General features: G+C 47.1%; 1 protein-coding gene across 1 annotated transcript in view; it reads right to left on the bottom strand.

Moving 5' to 3' along the window:
• MAML2 (mastermind like transcriptional coactivator 2) overlaps positions 1 to 9605 on the bottom strand; it is a 147680-nt gene extending 138075 nt beyond the window's left edge. The window contains exon 1 of the mRNA XM_028726125.2: positions 7617 to 9605. Within this exon, the coding sequence (XP_028581958.2) occupies positions 7617 to 8078 (462 nt within the window). The 5' untranslated portion in view covers positions 8079 to 9605. The remainder of the gene's footprint in view (positions 1 to 7616) is intronic.
• Positions 9606 to 13256: the final 3651 nt, after the last annotated feature.

The following is a 13256-nucleotide window of genomic DNA, read 5'->3' on the forward strand; positions in this document are numbered from 1 at the left end:
TATGTAAGTGACAACAGCAGCACGGATACTACTGGCCCAGAGATGGAAAGAAGACAAAGTCCTAACCAGAGACGAATGGCTGATGAAGATGATGGACTATGCCAACATGGCAAAAATGACCAGGAAAATCAGAAACCAAGAAGAGAGGAACTTTAATAAGGAATAGCGAAAATTTGCAATGTATTTAAGAGAACACTGTAAGCAACTAAAGACCTTGGCAGGATTTGAGTAACGCTTGTAATGTACTAAAAACTAAGGAAAAATGGATTATTTAAGAAAAATAGAGAAAATATGTGAGTCAGTTGAAAAAGATTGAAAATGGTAACCATGGAAGGCTGGAGGGGAGTCCTAGGATTCAGAGAATCCTAAATGTTGATGATGATGCCTAATGTTTGGATTTAAATGTGCAGTGTAAAACTCAATAAAAAAAGATTATACAAAAAAATATAATAAAAAACAAAGAACCAGGCTCTCTGACAGGTTGTGACCCAACACCACTACATACCACGAGTCACCTTTCCACCACCTCTGGTGTAATTACAGTAAAAAGGAGCACTTGCCTTAGGAGTCTCCTCACAAATCTCAGCACCTTTAACGAACTACCATTCCTAGGATTCTTTAGAGAAAGCCACTGTTAAAAGTGGCAGGATAGTGCTTTTAAATGAATAGTGAAGATGCTCCAGCTCCCATTCATATTTCAGCATCATTGCATGGCGGCTTCCACTCCAGTCAGTGGGGTTCACTCGGGAAAACTTCCCTTTGGATTGTATCCTACCGTGGTTTGCAGACCATGGCTGGTCCGCAAACGCCATCAAGGTGTTCCAAAGAAAGACTGTGGAACAGGCAACTCCCCATATACGTGGGAGTTGCGTTCCGAGGCACCGCACATTTAAGTGAAATCGTATTGGGAACACCATTGAAAAAGCCTGCCAACAGCCTCTGGAAACCCTTAAAAAACCCTTTAAAAATCAAAAAGCCACCAAACTCCACCACCACCGCTCCCTCCAAACCTCCCTGCTCAAACTCTACAGGCCTCAAAGCCTTGTGGGATTGCTAGATGCTATTTTTGCGCCATTTTCACCGTTTTCATGCTCTTTTAGGGCTGTTTTTGCTCCTTTTCGTGCTACTTCCAGGTTCGTGGTGATGTGTACGGTCATGTGTACCTTGAACATGCATAAATGAGGAGTTGCATGCCTTTGGCCCTGGGGGTGATGCTGGCCCCCTGCCTTATGATGGAGCCGGCAGCCATTTTGACCAGAGCCAGATTATCGAAAAGGAGACGGCAGCCATTTGGACCAAAGCTTAGTTATCAATAAGGCCCTGGTACAGAACTTATGATTTTCATAGGGTGGCATTGAACGAAGTCTTACTCAGAGCAGACCCACTGAAATTAATGAAGTAAGTTAGAGCCATTAATGGGCGTACTCTCTCTAAGTAAAATGTAGTTGACTACCACCCCACAATATGGCACTGGTTTGGCCTACTAATTTTTGTCTAAACCAGTTTCTCAAACTTGGGTCTCCAGATGCTTTTGGACTACCACTCCCATCATCCCCAACTAGCAGGACCAGCGGTCAGAGATGATGGGAAATGTAGTCGTCGTCCCCCCCCCCCCCAAATCTGGCGACTCAAGTTTGGGAATTACTGTTAGAGGCCCTTCTCAGACCTTGTGGTTTCCTTAACGTGGCACCTATTTGGGTGTAGACACCAGCACTGAAGAAAACAATGTTCTTTAAAATGCAAATTCTGTATGCATTTTTATATTCAGAATAACAAAAACGATGTTTATTAAGTGGTCGGGCCTAGACCCTCAGTGATTTTCAAGTGGAAGAAAAAGCTTGAGAACTGCTATTCCAGAGAACGATATTATTATTTCTGCCCCATTTTTTACTGTCGTCGTTGCCTGGCTACCCTTTTTGTTTATTTTTGGTTTTAAAAACGAATCTAGACGTCTTCCCAGCTGCCACTCATCTGTGAGTGTCACCATTCAAAAAGTTCTTCAGAGTTCATGCAACGCATCTCGCCGTGATAGAACATATTTAAGGTCAGTTTCAGAAACTGGAAGCCTCTGCCCTCCTTCTAGGAAACATCTGTTCCGCTCAGCCACATGAAGAAACACCACTAATTTGCTGCACTTGTTTAGTGAGCTGAAAACATCTTTCTTCTTCCCAACTGCGTAAAGCTGTACACACTTACTTGGGAGTAGGGATGGAGGAGAAATTTGATTCAGTACACATTTAAAGCAGACTCTATCACACTTTCTTGAAACAACGTGAGGACCAAAAACACAGCTATCCTTCGAAATTCTCATTTCCTTGCATTTTGTGATGCAGTTCTCCAACCAAGGATTACAGAAATGCATTCTACTAGGGAAAGTGTGTGTAAAAATGAAGGGATTGGTGAGAATAGCATACAAAAAAATGCATCCTATTGGAGTAAAAGTAAAGGTAAAGGGACCCCTGACCATTAGGTCCAGTCGTGGCCGACTCTGGGGTTGTGCCGCTCATCTTGTTTTATTGGCTGAGGGAGCCAGGGTACAGCTTCCGGGTCATGTGGTCAGCATGACCAAGCCGCTTCTGGCGAACCAGAGCAGTGCACGGAAACGCCGTTTACCTTCCCGCTGGAGTGGTACCTATTTATCTACTTGCACTCTGATGTGCTTTTGAACTGCTAGGTTGGCAGGAGCTGGGACCGAGCAACGGGAGCTCACCCAGTCACGGGGATTTGAACCGCCGACCTTCTGATCGGCAAGTCCTAAGTTCTGTGTAATTGCTTGCAAACCCAGGTGGCCCAGAGAGCCACATTTCAGATGAGGCAATTCCTCTAGGTATAGTTTTGCCTGCAAAATTAAAGTGTTCCAGACTCCAGTAAACTTTGTCCTCAGAAAAAAGAGTGCATTCTTCTTCTTCTGTACTAAGGAAGGGAGTAGGATTATTTTGAAGGTCAATGCTAGATAACTTTTTTAAAAAAAAACCCAACCCAAACAAACCAAGAGCCCAGAAATGTCTTCAGCTACTGTAGGTCCTTGTGACCTCGGAGTTCTGCTTGGCAAAACATCTGTGCATAGGCTTTTAAGCCCTGAAAACTTTAATTAGTTGGGTTATCAAATTACCCTCTTTTCTTTTTTGCACCTTTGTTAAAAATGCAGACCAGCCGGCCTCTATTGCTAAACGCATTTAACTCATATGTTGCCGCCATAACAGAGGAAACACAGCATAAACACTATGGTGGTACCACTATCTCAAGACCTGGTGGCGATTATCAAGCCCGACAGCGGTGCAAACCGCCCCACACCAAATGGCTGAGGCCAGCTAGCAACACATGCATGCAGCTGGCAGATAGCACAAGGTCAATCACTCCCTGCCTGCAAAGGAATCCAAATCAAGGCTGTCTTTATTATGTCTTCGGTGTCTTGTGACTCCACCACCCTAATATATGGCCAGGGAGGGAGGAATTAACAGGTGTGGCCCCTATAGGGCTTTTTCTCCCTAGTATACTGAAAGGCACAGCAACTTCTCCAAGTTCAGATGCTGGCAATTTCGGGCACAACTTGGGTGGTGTAAGTTACTGGTTCACACAACACTTTGCATCTGCAGCAGACGAGCCTCCAGTTAAGACAGATAGAATCTTTATTTGCATCAGCCACCAATCATAGCAATAAAATAAAACACACTGAGGACAGAGCTAAATGGTTAGCTATAGAAAGTATGTTCTGGAAGTTTAAAGGTAAAGGGACCCCTGACCATTAGGTCCAGTCGTGGCCGACTCTGAGGTTGTGGCGCTCACCTCACTTTATTGGCCAAGGGAGCCGGCATACAGCTTCCGGGTCATGTGGCCAGCATGACTAAGCCTCTTCTGGTGACCCAGAGCAGCGCACGGAAACGCCGTTTACCTTCCCGCCGAAGTGGTACCTATTTATCTACTTGCACTTTTTGGTGTGCTTTCGAACTGCTAGGTTGGCAGGAGCAGGGACCGAGCAATGGGAGCTCACCCTGTCGCGGGGATTCGAACCGCCGACCTTCGGATCGGCAAGTCCTAGGCTCTGTGGTTTAACCCACAGCACCACCCGCGTCCCAATCCATACAAATGGCAGAATTAATACATAGTCCTTTTGCCACAGATAAAACAGGTGAACCAATAGGCTTTCTTTTGATTAAAAAACTGAGCAGTGTTAGGAAGTTAATCAAATAATAGATCTTATTCTAATTGCCCTGCTAATTTAAAAATTTTTTTTTTTTTGCAGTTTTTGCTGTTATCTTGATCTCCTGGGAGAAAAGACACAGTAGCAATGGTTGAGTGACCTGGTAAGGATAGTAGCAGAAGGGTAATAACCTCACTCCTCAAATCTTTATAAAGAGTGCAAGCACATGGGCTACTGACATTCAGTTAAGTTGCTCAAGCTCCACACATGGCAAAAGCAACAGAATGCTACCTTTGGCTATGACATCTATGGTGATGCACCAGTGGAACTTCCTAAACTACAGCCCTGCATTATTATGCATTATTTAATACATTTACATATACATCGCTGACTATTTAAGAATATCAAAGTGGTGTGCAAAACATAAAAATCATAAAACAAATGATTAAAAAGAAATGTAATAAAACACCAGTTTATAATCTGCACAGCGACCCAACAAGCGCACCCACTGATGTCAGTAATCAGGGGGTGCTTGGATCAACAAGAAGGTCTTTAGCAGATTCTGAGAACCAAAAGCAGGTAGGGCATGCTAGAATTCTCAAGGAAGGCTCTTCGGTGTAGGGGGTCACCATGCTGAAGACTCTGCTCGTAGCGGTCACAAGATGGAGGGAAAACACGGCCTGTGCCATTATGAGTAGCCAGGAAGGAGAACAAAAAATATCCAGCAATGTTGGTGCAAGGAAGGCATGGAATAATATATGAAGAGACCTGCTGGATCAGGCCAAAGGCCCATTTGATCCAACATTCTGTTCTCACAGTGACCGGAGAGATACTTAAGGGGAACTCTAAAGCACAGTAGAACCCTCCCTGTTTGCGACCCCAAACAACTAGAATGCAGAAGCATACTTCCTTGGCAGCCAAGGTAGAACACAACCATTGTAAGCCACAATATTGCCATATGCACATTCATGGAGTGAAATAATAATAATAATAATTTGTTATTTATACCACGCCCATCTGGCTGAGTTTCCCCACCCACTGAAACAAAATAATCAGAGGGTTAATAATAATAATAATAATAATAATGGGGCATATATTAGGGCAGTTCAAGAAGTGTCAAGAAGTACTGAGGAAGGATGTCTGCAACCCCCAACGTCCATTTTGCACGCATCAGATAACCTGTTGCAGATATAAAAGATGCTACTTTATACCCAGCACACAGCCCCCAAAACTGAGTCTTGTACTGCTGCAATCTTCCACTCATGCCACAGCTAGAAACTTCACCTGTCTGTGGCTTGTTGCAATCAATGGGACCATCTTATACCTGACACTCATACTGTCAACAGGCTGCAGACGGGAGCAGTAATATCTCGAGTATCTTTACGCAAAAGCTATGTCTAATTCTACAAGCCTTACACGTCACTGTTATAGTATGGCCCCTATTGTACTTGTTCTGCATTAAAACACGGTGGGCGTTTAATTTATCCCTCTGGGTCTCTTGAAGCTTTGTTTTGAGAGCTATTAATTGTGTGTATTTAAAATGGAACAAAGCTGCAAACTTTGCTATTCTACACCCCTGGCTTTGACATTTGCTTCTGGATTTCTCAAGGTGAAACTCCCCTCTCCCGTAATGTGGTTTGCCTATCAACAAAAAAACACTTATCGAAAAGAGTGCTCCTCACACCCCAAAGTTAAGTTGGACTTTAGGGGATAAAATATACCAAATACTACGTTTAAAATGAAGCTGCGTTGGGAAGGGTTTGTTTGTGAACTTCGGAAGCAAAATAATTTCTGATGCAAGTAAGCAGCAGGGAAACAAGCAATAAAGGAAAGAATTGTAGAGTTGCAAGGGACCACAAGGGTCATCTAGTCCAACCCCCTACACTGCAGGAATCTTTTGCTCAATGTGGACTTGAACCCACAACCCTGAGATGAAGAGTCTCATGCTCTACCAACTGAGCTATCCCAGAGCCGGATGAGTACTGTAATGACCCACAAGCAGGAGGCTGCACTTAACCAGAGTCCTGCTGGATCTCAACAAAGGAATATTCCAGTATCCTGTTCTTACAAGTGCCAACCAGAGGCATACAGGAGACCAGCAGGACACAAGTAACGCCTCTCTTTTTAACAGACAAACCACGCCAGCTCACCCATCACTTAACCACCACCATGTTTACGTAGACCCTAGGTCAACAGCACCCAATGCCCAACCACATTCGTGAGGCTCGTCATCACCTCTTCCATCAATTACGCAGTTCCCAGATCTCCAGCGGAATTCATCCAACACGGGGGTCCCAATTGCTGAATTAACCTTTATAGATTCTCATCCTTTTCTCTGGGGTTCTTAAATCTCACCACCACCACGACGAAAGCCACAGATACACTGCAAGCAGTAAGTAAACAGGTGTAGCGCCCTCTCTCCCAATTGCAGGAAGCGAGGCTGTGAGAAAAACCCAGCTAGATCAGATTCAGTTCAGCATCCTGTTCCAAACAACACCCAGCCAGATCCCTCTGGAAAAAAATTGCATGAAGCCAACAGCAATTCCCCTGTGTCTGGTATTCACAGATACAGTGCTACTGAATGTGGAGGTTCCATTCAGTTGTGGCACGACAATAGCCATGGATTAACGGATCACAGGCATAGGCAAACTAGGTCCTACAACTACAACTCCCATCATCCATAGCTAACAGGACCAGTGGTCAGGGATTATGGGAGTTGTAGACCCAAAACATCTGGAGGGCCGAGTTTGCCTATGCCTGTTCCAAGTGTCTTTGAAGTGAGCCACCATTCTCTCTGCCTCAGCTTCTCATCTGCAAAATGGGGGTAGTAATACCTTGTCTGCACTTACAGGCTGCTAAAAGGATCACTGCCCTGGCTTGCACCCCCCCCCACGCCTTCCCCTGCTGTCTCCCCTCCTATGTCAAATTTCAGATTGCAAACTCCTCAGGGGAGAGACCCTTGTGTTCTTGCTGATGGCATGACACAGAACGAGAGAACACAGCAATGTGCTTGTGCGCAAAACAAAATAGCCTATCTAATGGCACCCCTCATTAACAACCATTAGCATTTCTACATGGCAGGCTGCTGTTTTAAGTGCAGAGATACGGCTTGCAAAAATGGAGGGGGGGGCGAGTTGGCGGTGCAAAATGATATTTTGACATTTTAAAAACTCACACATATTAGAGACCATTGGTCCATCCTTCCAAACTCGGCCCTTGCAACTCCCCTCCCACAGGGGCAGAATTTGCTAATTCTGGGCGAGGACAAAAATTTGGCGCCCTCTAAATATTTCTTATTTTCACAATAATTCCTTTTGGTACAGTTACTTTTAAAATGGATCTTCTCGAGTAGGTACCCGAATAAATATAGGTTTCTTAAAATATTATTATTTTGTGCCCCCTCAGCTGGGCACCAGAATAAAGGCGCTGGCTCCTGAGCATGTTTGGAGGGAACCAGGAAACGAACGAGACTCACCGCAATGAGCGCGGGGTTCCTCTGCTCCCCTCCAGAGGCCGATCCGGGCTGCTCTCCGTTGATCCCACTCCTGCCACCAGTCGTCCCGTTGCTGATCAGCTGCTGGCGATAGTAGTCCGCCGGAGGGGGCGCTGCAGCGTTCGCAGAAGGAGCCGAAGCCGCGATGCTGCCGCCGCTGTGACCATTGGCCGCTGCTGCCTTGCTGTGCTTCCCTCCTTTCCTGGCCGCCTGGCCGTGCTGCACCAGGTTGAGGAGTTGCAAGGTGCTCTCCCGCTCGCGGCTCGAGCTCTCCGCCCGGCCCCGCTCGTAGCGCCCCTCGCAGCTCAGGTGGTGCTGGCGGCAGATGGCGATGCGCGCCCGCAGCCGCTCCACGATCGCGCTGTGCACCCGCGGCGCCGCCACCGAGCCGCCGCCGCCGCCTCCCAGGAGACCCGGGGCTTGGGGGGGAGCCGTGTCCCCCATCCCCGCAGCCTCAGGCCCCTGCTCTTTTGCAAAGGGCTTGTTGATCCACTCTCACGAGAACCAGAAACCGGCTCCTCTCTGCGGAACGGCTGCGAATCTTGCGCTCCTCTCTCCTGCAAACCGGGGCAGATCGCTTGCCCGATTTTAGTCCAGCGGGCTCTTTACAAAGTCGCCGCCAGCGCCATCCTTTTTGTAGGTTCCCCGAGCAAAGCAACAGACTTCAGCAGCGGGGGGCGAAGCTGGCCAGCAGGGGCGGCTGCAGACTTGCAAGCTACAGCCATTTAAATCGCGGTGCAAACCACTGATAGGGGTTATTTTTCCTCCCCCTTTCCTTTTTTTTAAAAAAAATCCTCCACCACGAGGTCTGATTAAGGCTTGCTGAAAAGCATCGCAGCAAAGTTTTTACAGCAATGCATTTTAGGGAGAATTTGTAATAATAAATAAGCTGGGTAGCGTGCTTTTTTGGGGGGGAGGGGATCAGAAGCCAATTGGCAAAAAGGTATGGAAAGACACACACGCCCTTCTCTTGAGCGCAAAAAAGAAAGGGACGCGCGAAAGTGAGCGCGAGCGTGGAGGAAGGGTCGTGTGGACGGGTGACACGAGGTTCCCTGAAGTTGCTCGCAAGAGCAGCGATCGGAATGGGGCGCGTTGGCTGGATGCCGGAGGGATGGGAGAAGCGATCCCGGAGAGTTTTAAAATTTGTTGCTTTCTCTTTCGCCTACCTCTGTCTTTTAAAACCCGGTTGTTGTTGTTTTTGCACAGGCTCCTGCTCAAAGAGTATCTCCTTTTAAGTCAAAGGAAAAGCAAGACGGCTTACTGGTTCCCGGTGTCATTAAGTTCAGACGCGGTTCTCCAATGAATCCAACCCATGCTTGGGAGACGCGGACGGGCAGATGGTTTCTCCGAAGGGTGGGCGATCCTTAAGTGTCCCTCGCTCCCGTGCCACGGGAAAAAGCCAGCTCCGATCTCGATGCAAAAAGCCCTCCCCGCATCCTCGTGCTCCTTTTTGTCTACTTCCAGAAAAGCTGAGCAAAGCACCCAGGAACGCGGCGGGGGAGAGAGAGAGGAGGCGGGTGGGGGGGAAGAGTTGGTGGGAGTAAAAGCAGAAATCACGACTCCCGACGATCAGCTAATTCACAAACCAGCTCGAAACTTACAAACTTCCAGCTCTCCGCCTCCAGACCCGTCCGATGCAGCGAGATTCCTCGGTCAATTTGTATATTCCATCCCTTCCCAGACTTGGGATCTGGTGAGTTTTTGTTGCTGTTGCAATGTCTCTCCAAAGCGCGCTGGACGGTGGTGGTCGCTGCTGCCGCCCTGCCCTCTGCACTTGCCGGTTTAAGAAGAGAGCAGAAAGCTTGCAGTGTTTTTTTCACCCCTCTCCCCCTTTTCCTTCGCTTGTCTCGTGCTTTAAGCCGCCAGGCTGCTACGACTGCACGGCGCGGGGGTTGCAGATACACAGGATTTCATTGTGCTCGCATAGAATCTGAGCAGCGGCGGCAACAGCAGCAGCAAACAGGAGACTGACGGGGAGCCCTGGCGGAAGGCTGGCACCGTTGCGCGGAAAAAGTCGCCGTTCCCCGAAATGAAGGGCAAGGAGACGCCTACCGGCCAAACCCTCTCGTTGCAGGGAGCTTCCGTTTACTTAAAAAGCCCGCTTTCCCACGTTATGCTCGGGCACTCGCGATCAAATCAGGGGACGCTGATATATGTACATTTCAGAAGTACCCGTGGAAGTAAAACCCGACACAAATTTACGCGCCACCAGAAAGCAGCCATAGCCTTTCGAAAGCGGGCTGCTCCTCTACATGTGAATCGGACCTTGCCAGGTGCTTTGGGGGCATAGTAACACTGGTATAGTGCACGCACCTGGAAGGATAGCACAAGGTGCAGCGTGCACACAAATGGCTTCCCTTTGCAAAGTTTCCGCCAAGCTCTTGGAAGATGGCAGTGGAGACTGGATAAAAGGTGCAGGCAATTTCACATTAATTTTTCTGCCATGCCCGTTAATTCCCAACCCACAAACCTTCAGCAAACAAGATAACTGTGCTTAAACATTGGAAGCCATTATTTTATAAATTACATAAACTATAGGGCTTATGATATTATGTGGGCATATGTACATGTACACACAAGCTGTTTGCATAGTGATAGCGTTTTCTAACATTACGTTTCAGCAAGCTTGTTGTTTACCCACATTGCTTTTTAAATCCATTATTGGAGGCTGCTGAAATAAGAATATGTTTCCTGAAAAGACGCTGCAGCATTTAATGTTTTTCAGCTGTTTGGCACAAATCACAAGATGCTTTTGAAAAGACTTTTCCGCCCAAACTTTTCATGCACCCATATATCATATTGGTGATGATCGAGCCTGTTTAAGAGATGGAAGAAACACTCATTCGAAGCAGCAGCAAGCCTTCCACCTGCAAGTTAGGAGGGTTTCCTAAAGCAGGCCTGTAGCTTTTAATCCATTGAGCCAACCACAGCCTCTAAGCTGTTTGAGAAACTGATTTTGCTGCCCGTAAATGCAAAAGCACAGCACACGACTGTACTCAGTTTCGGTGGTGGTGAAGACCTAACCCCCAAAGGACACTTGTGAAGGAGAGTAGGCTTGTGTTTTTTCCTTTTCCAAACCAATTTGGGTACAACCAGCCTCAACAGTGCCTGTAGGTGAACTGACAAGCCTCTTCCAATCAGTGTTAAGCCTCTGTCCTCCTTCCTTGTTAACTGACCAGCTATGCTTGCAGGCTGGTAAGTCAACCCCAAATGCATGAAGCGGTTAGGGGATCAACTAATAGGCAGGCAAGAGACGGATGGGAAACAGTGAAAGAATAGTTTATTGTACAGCTTTATGTAGAGTGCAAGCCTAAGTTATGGTTGATTTTGAAAAGGTAGGATAGAGAAAGACACCATGACAAGAATTAAGGGGAGCTTTCCTCTGTAATTCAAAAGCTAGGAGAAACTTGATCGCATCAGAGGATGGCTTGCTCTCTTAAGGTGCGAAAACTCCCACGTTTATGCGAAGAGAACTTGATTCATATCTTTTCCGTTTCCTTACACTTAATATGCTTCTATTTACCAAGTGCAAACATGGGTGGGGCTTATGAACACCTTTGTCAAACACAGCAGGCACAGCCGAGCTGTTAAAGCGAACCAGAGCCTTAAGAATGTTAACACTGCATCCAAACTTTAGACTTTTACTCATCGCAATAAACCTGAACGCATTAAGGAGTTGCACACAGAGAGTCTGTGCACTTGCTTTTCCCACTGTCCCTTAGCCTCGCCTTTCATACCCCCTTAACTGCTGCTGCCCTGCTGTACCTGATAAGAGCTGTGGTGGCACTTGGGTGACTTGGGGCTCACCTGGAGAGTAGATGATGAACATAATATAGGAATCACCTTATAGGATCAGACTAAAGATCCAGGTAGTCCAATGTTCTGTTTCCAAACTAATGCCACTAGGAAGCCCACAAGCAAAAGGAAGGTTTGTTCCTGGATTATCACTGCTTCCATTCACATCTGAAGCTCAAACTTATAATAGATGCGGGAAGTTGACTCAAATCAAGTCAGGCCATTGGTCCATCTAGCTCAGTACTGCACACAGTGACTAGAACAGGGGTCTGCAACCCGCGGCTCTGGAGCCGCATGTGGCTCTTTTACACCTTTGCCGCGGCTCCGGGGCAGATACTAGCGAGGGGAGGAGGCGCATTGTGCGCCCCGACACTCCCCACTGTGGCGGGCGCTGTACTGGCTGTGATGTCGCATGGGGGCGGTGCGTGCATTAGTCACGCACCGTCCCGACGTCACCTTCCCGCCCGCTGTCAGATCGCGGCTCCGGAGATATATTTGTTTTAAATGTCGCAATGGTTTTGCAGCTCCCAGTTTTTCCCCCCTTCGGAAACGGGTCCAAGTGGCTCTTTTTGTCTTAAAGGTTGCAGACCCCTGGACTAGAAGCAGCTCCCAAAGGTTTCAGACAGGGGCCTCCTAGACCTACCTCGAGATGCTGGGGGTTGATCCTGGGACCTTTTGCACGCAAAAGAAGGTTACCATTGAGCTATAGCCTTTCACACAGGTGACACAGTGGAAATGAACAGAGCAGAAACACCATCTATTCAGCTTACTGAAGAGGAAGAAAGCACACCTGTTCATTAAAGACCCCAACTTACTGTATGTCTGAATTAGAGGCCAGAGGCTTCCTACTCTTCATATTGCCCACAATCAAAAACTGGATGTGTCTCTGATCTGTAATTCATATACAGTGGTACCTCGCAAGACAAAAAACCCGCAAGACGAAAGGGTTTTTTGTTTTTTGAGCTGCTTCGCAAGACGATTTTCCCTATGGGCTTGCTTCGCAAGACAGAAACGTCTTGCAAGTTTGTTTCCTTTTTCTTAACACCGTTAATACAGTTGCGACTTGACTTCGAGGAGCAACTCATAGCATGCGGTGTGGTAGCCTTTTTTGAGGTTTTTGAAGACTTTGGTGATTTTTGAAGCTTTTCCGAACCTTTTCCGACACCGTGCTTCGCAAGACGACAAAAATCGCAAGACGACAAAACTCGCGGAACGAATTAATTTCGTCTTGCGAGGCACCACTGTATATCAAGGCTGCCCAACTCACCTATCCAAGTTAATATACAGGAAGGGTGCTCTGAGTGAACTCTGAACTCCTCTTCAGTATGCACTGGGCCATCATCCCATATACACTTAAGAGCAAATTCATTTTCCAAGTGTGGATCCTTGTGCAGCTGGCTTGGGAAAGGTCCGCGGTTTTCAGGAAGAGAAAAAAAGATGAACAGGGCAGTGGGGAAGACACTAAAGTGAGCGAAACAAACCTGAAACAGCCCAATGAGGACTATGCATGCTCAGTAGCTATAGAATACTAGTTGGCTGTTTGAGTGGGGGAGCCCAGAAAATAGTATATGCATGTGAATCCTGGAAAAGGGCATTGCTGGAACCCTGAGCACGATCACTGCACACTTTAAGACTGTTTTGCAGACCCCACTTGCCAATAGTCTAACTGAAGCTGCTACCGAACAGTCAGTGTCAAGCTGATGAACTGAGCATTCATCAAATTCCCTGACTCCAAAATGGAAACAGACCCAACTGGGTATTACGTCATACAGAATGAGCAGAAGCCTCTGCATATCAGTCTTCTAAAGCATCTTCCCTTCCAAATGA

The sequence above is a fragment of the Podarcis muralis genome, chromosome 4 (assembly GCF_964188315.1).
Source record: "Podarcis muralis chromosome 4, rPodMur119.hap1.1, whole genome shotgun sequence".
NCBI classification, from domain to species: domain Eukaryota; kingdom Metazoa; phylum Chordata; class Lepidosauria; order Squamata; family Lacertidae; genus Podarcis; species Podarcis muralis.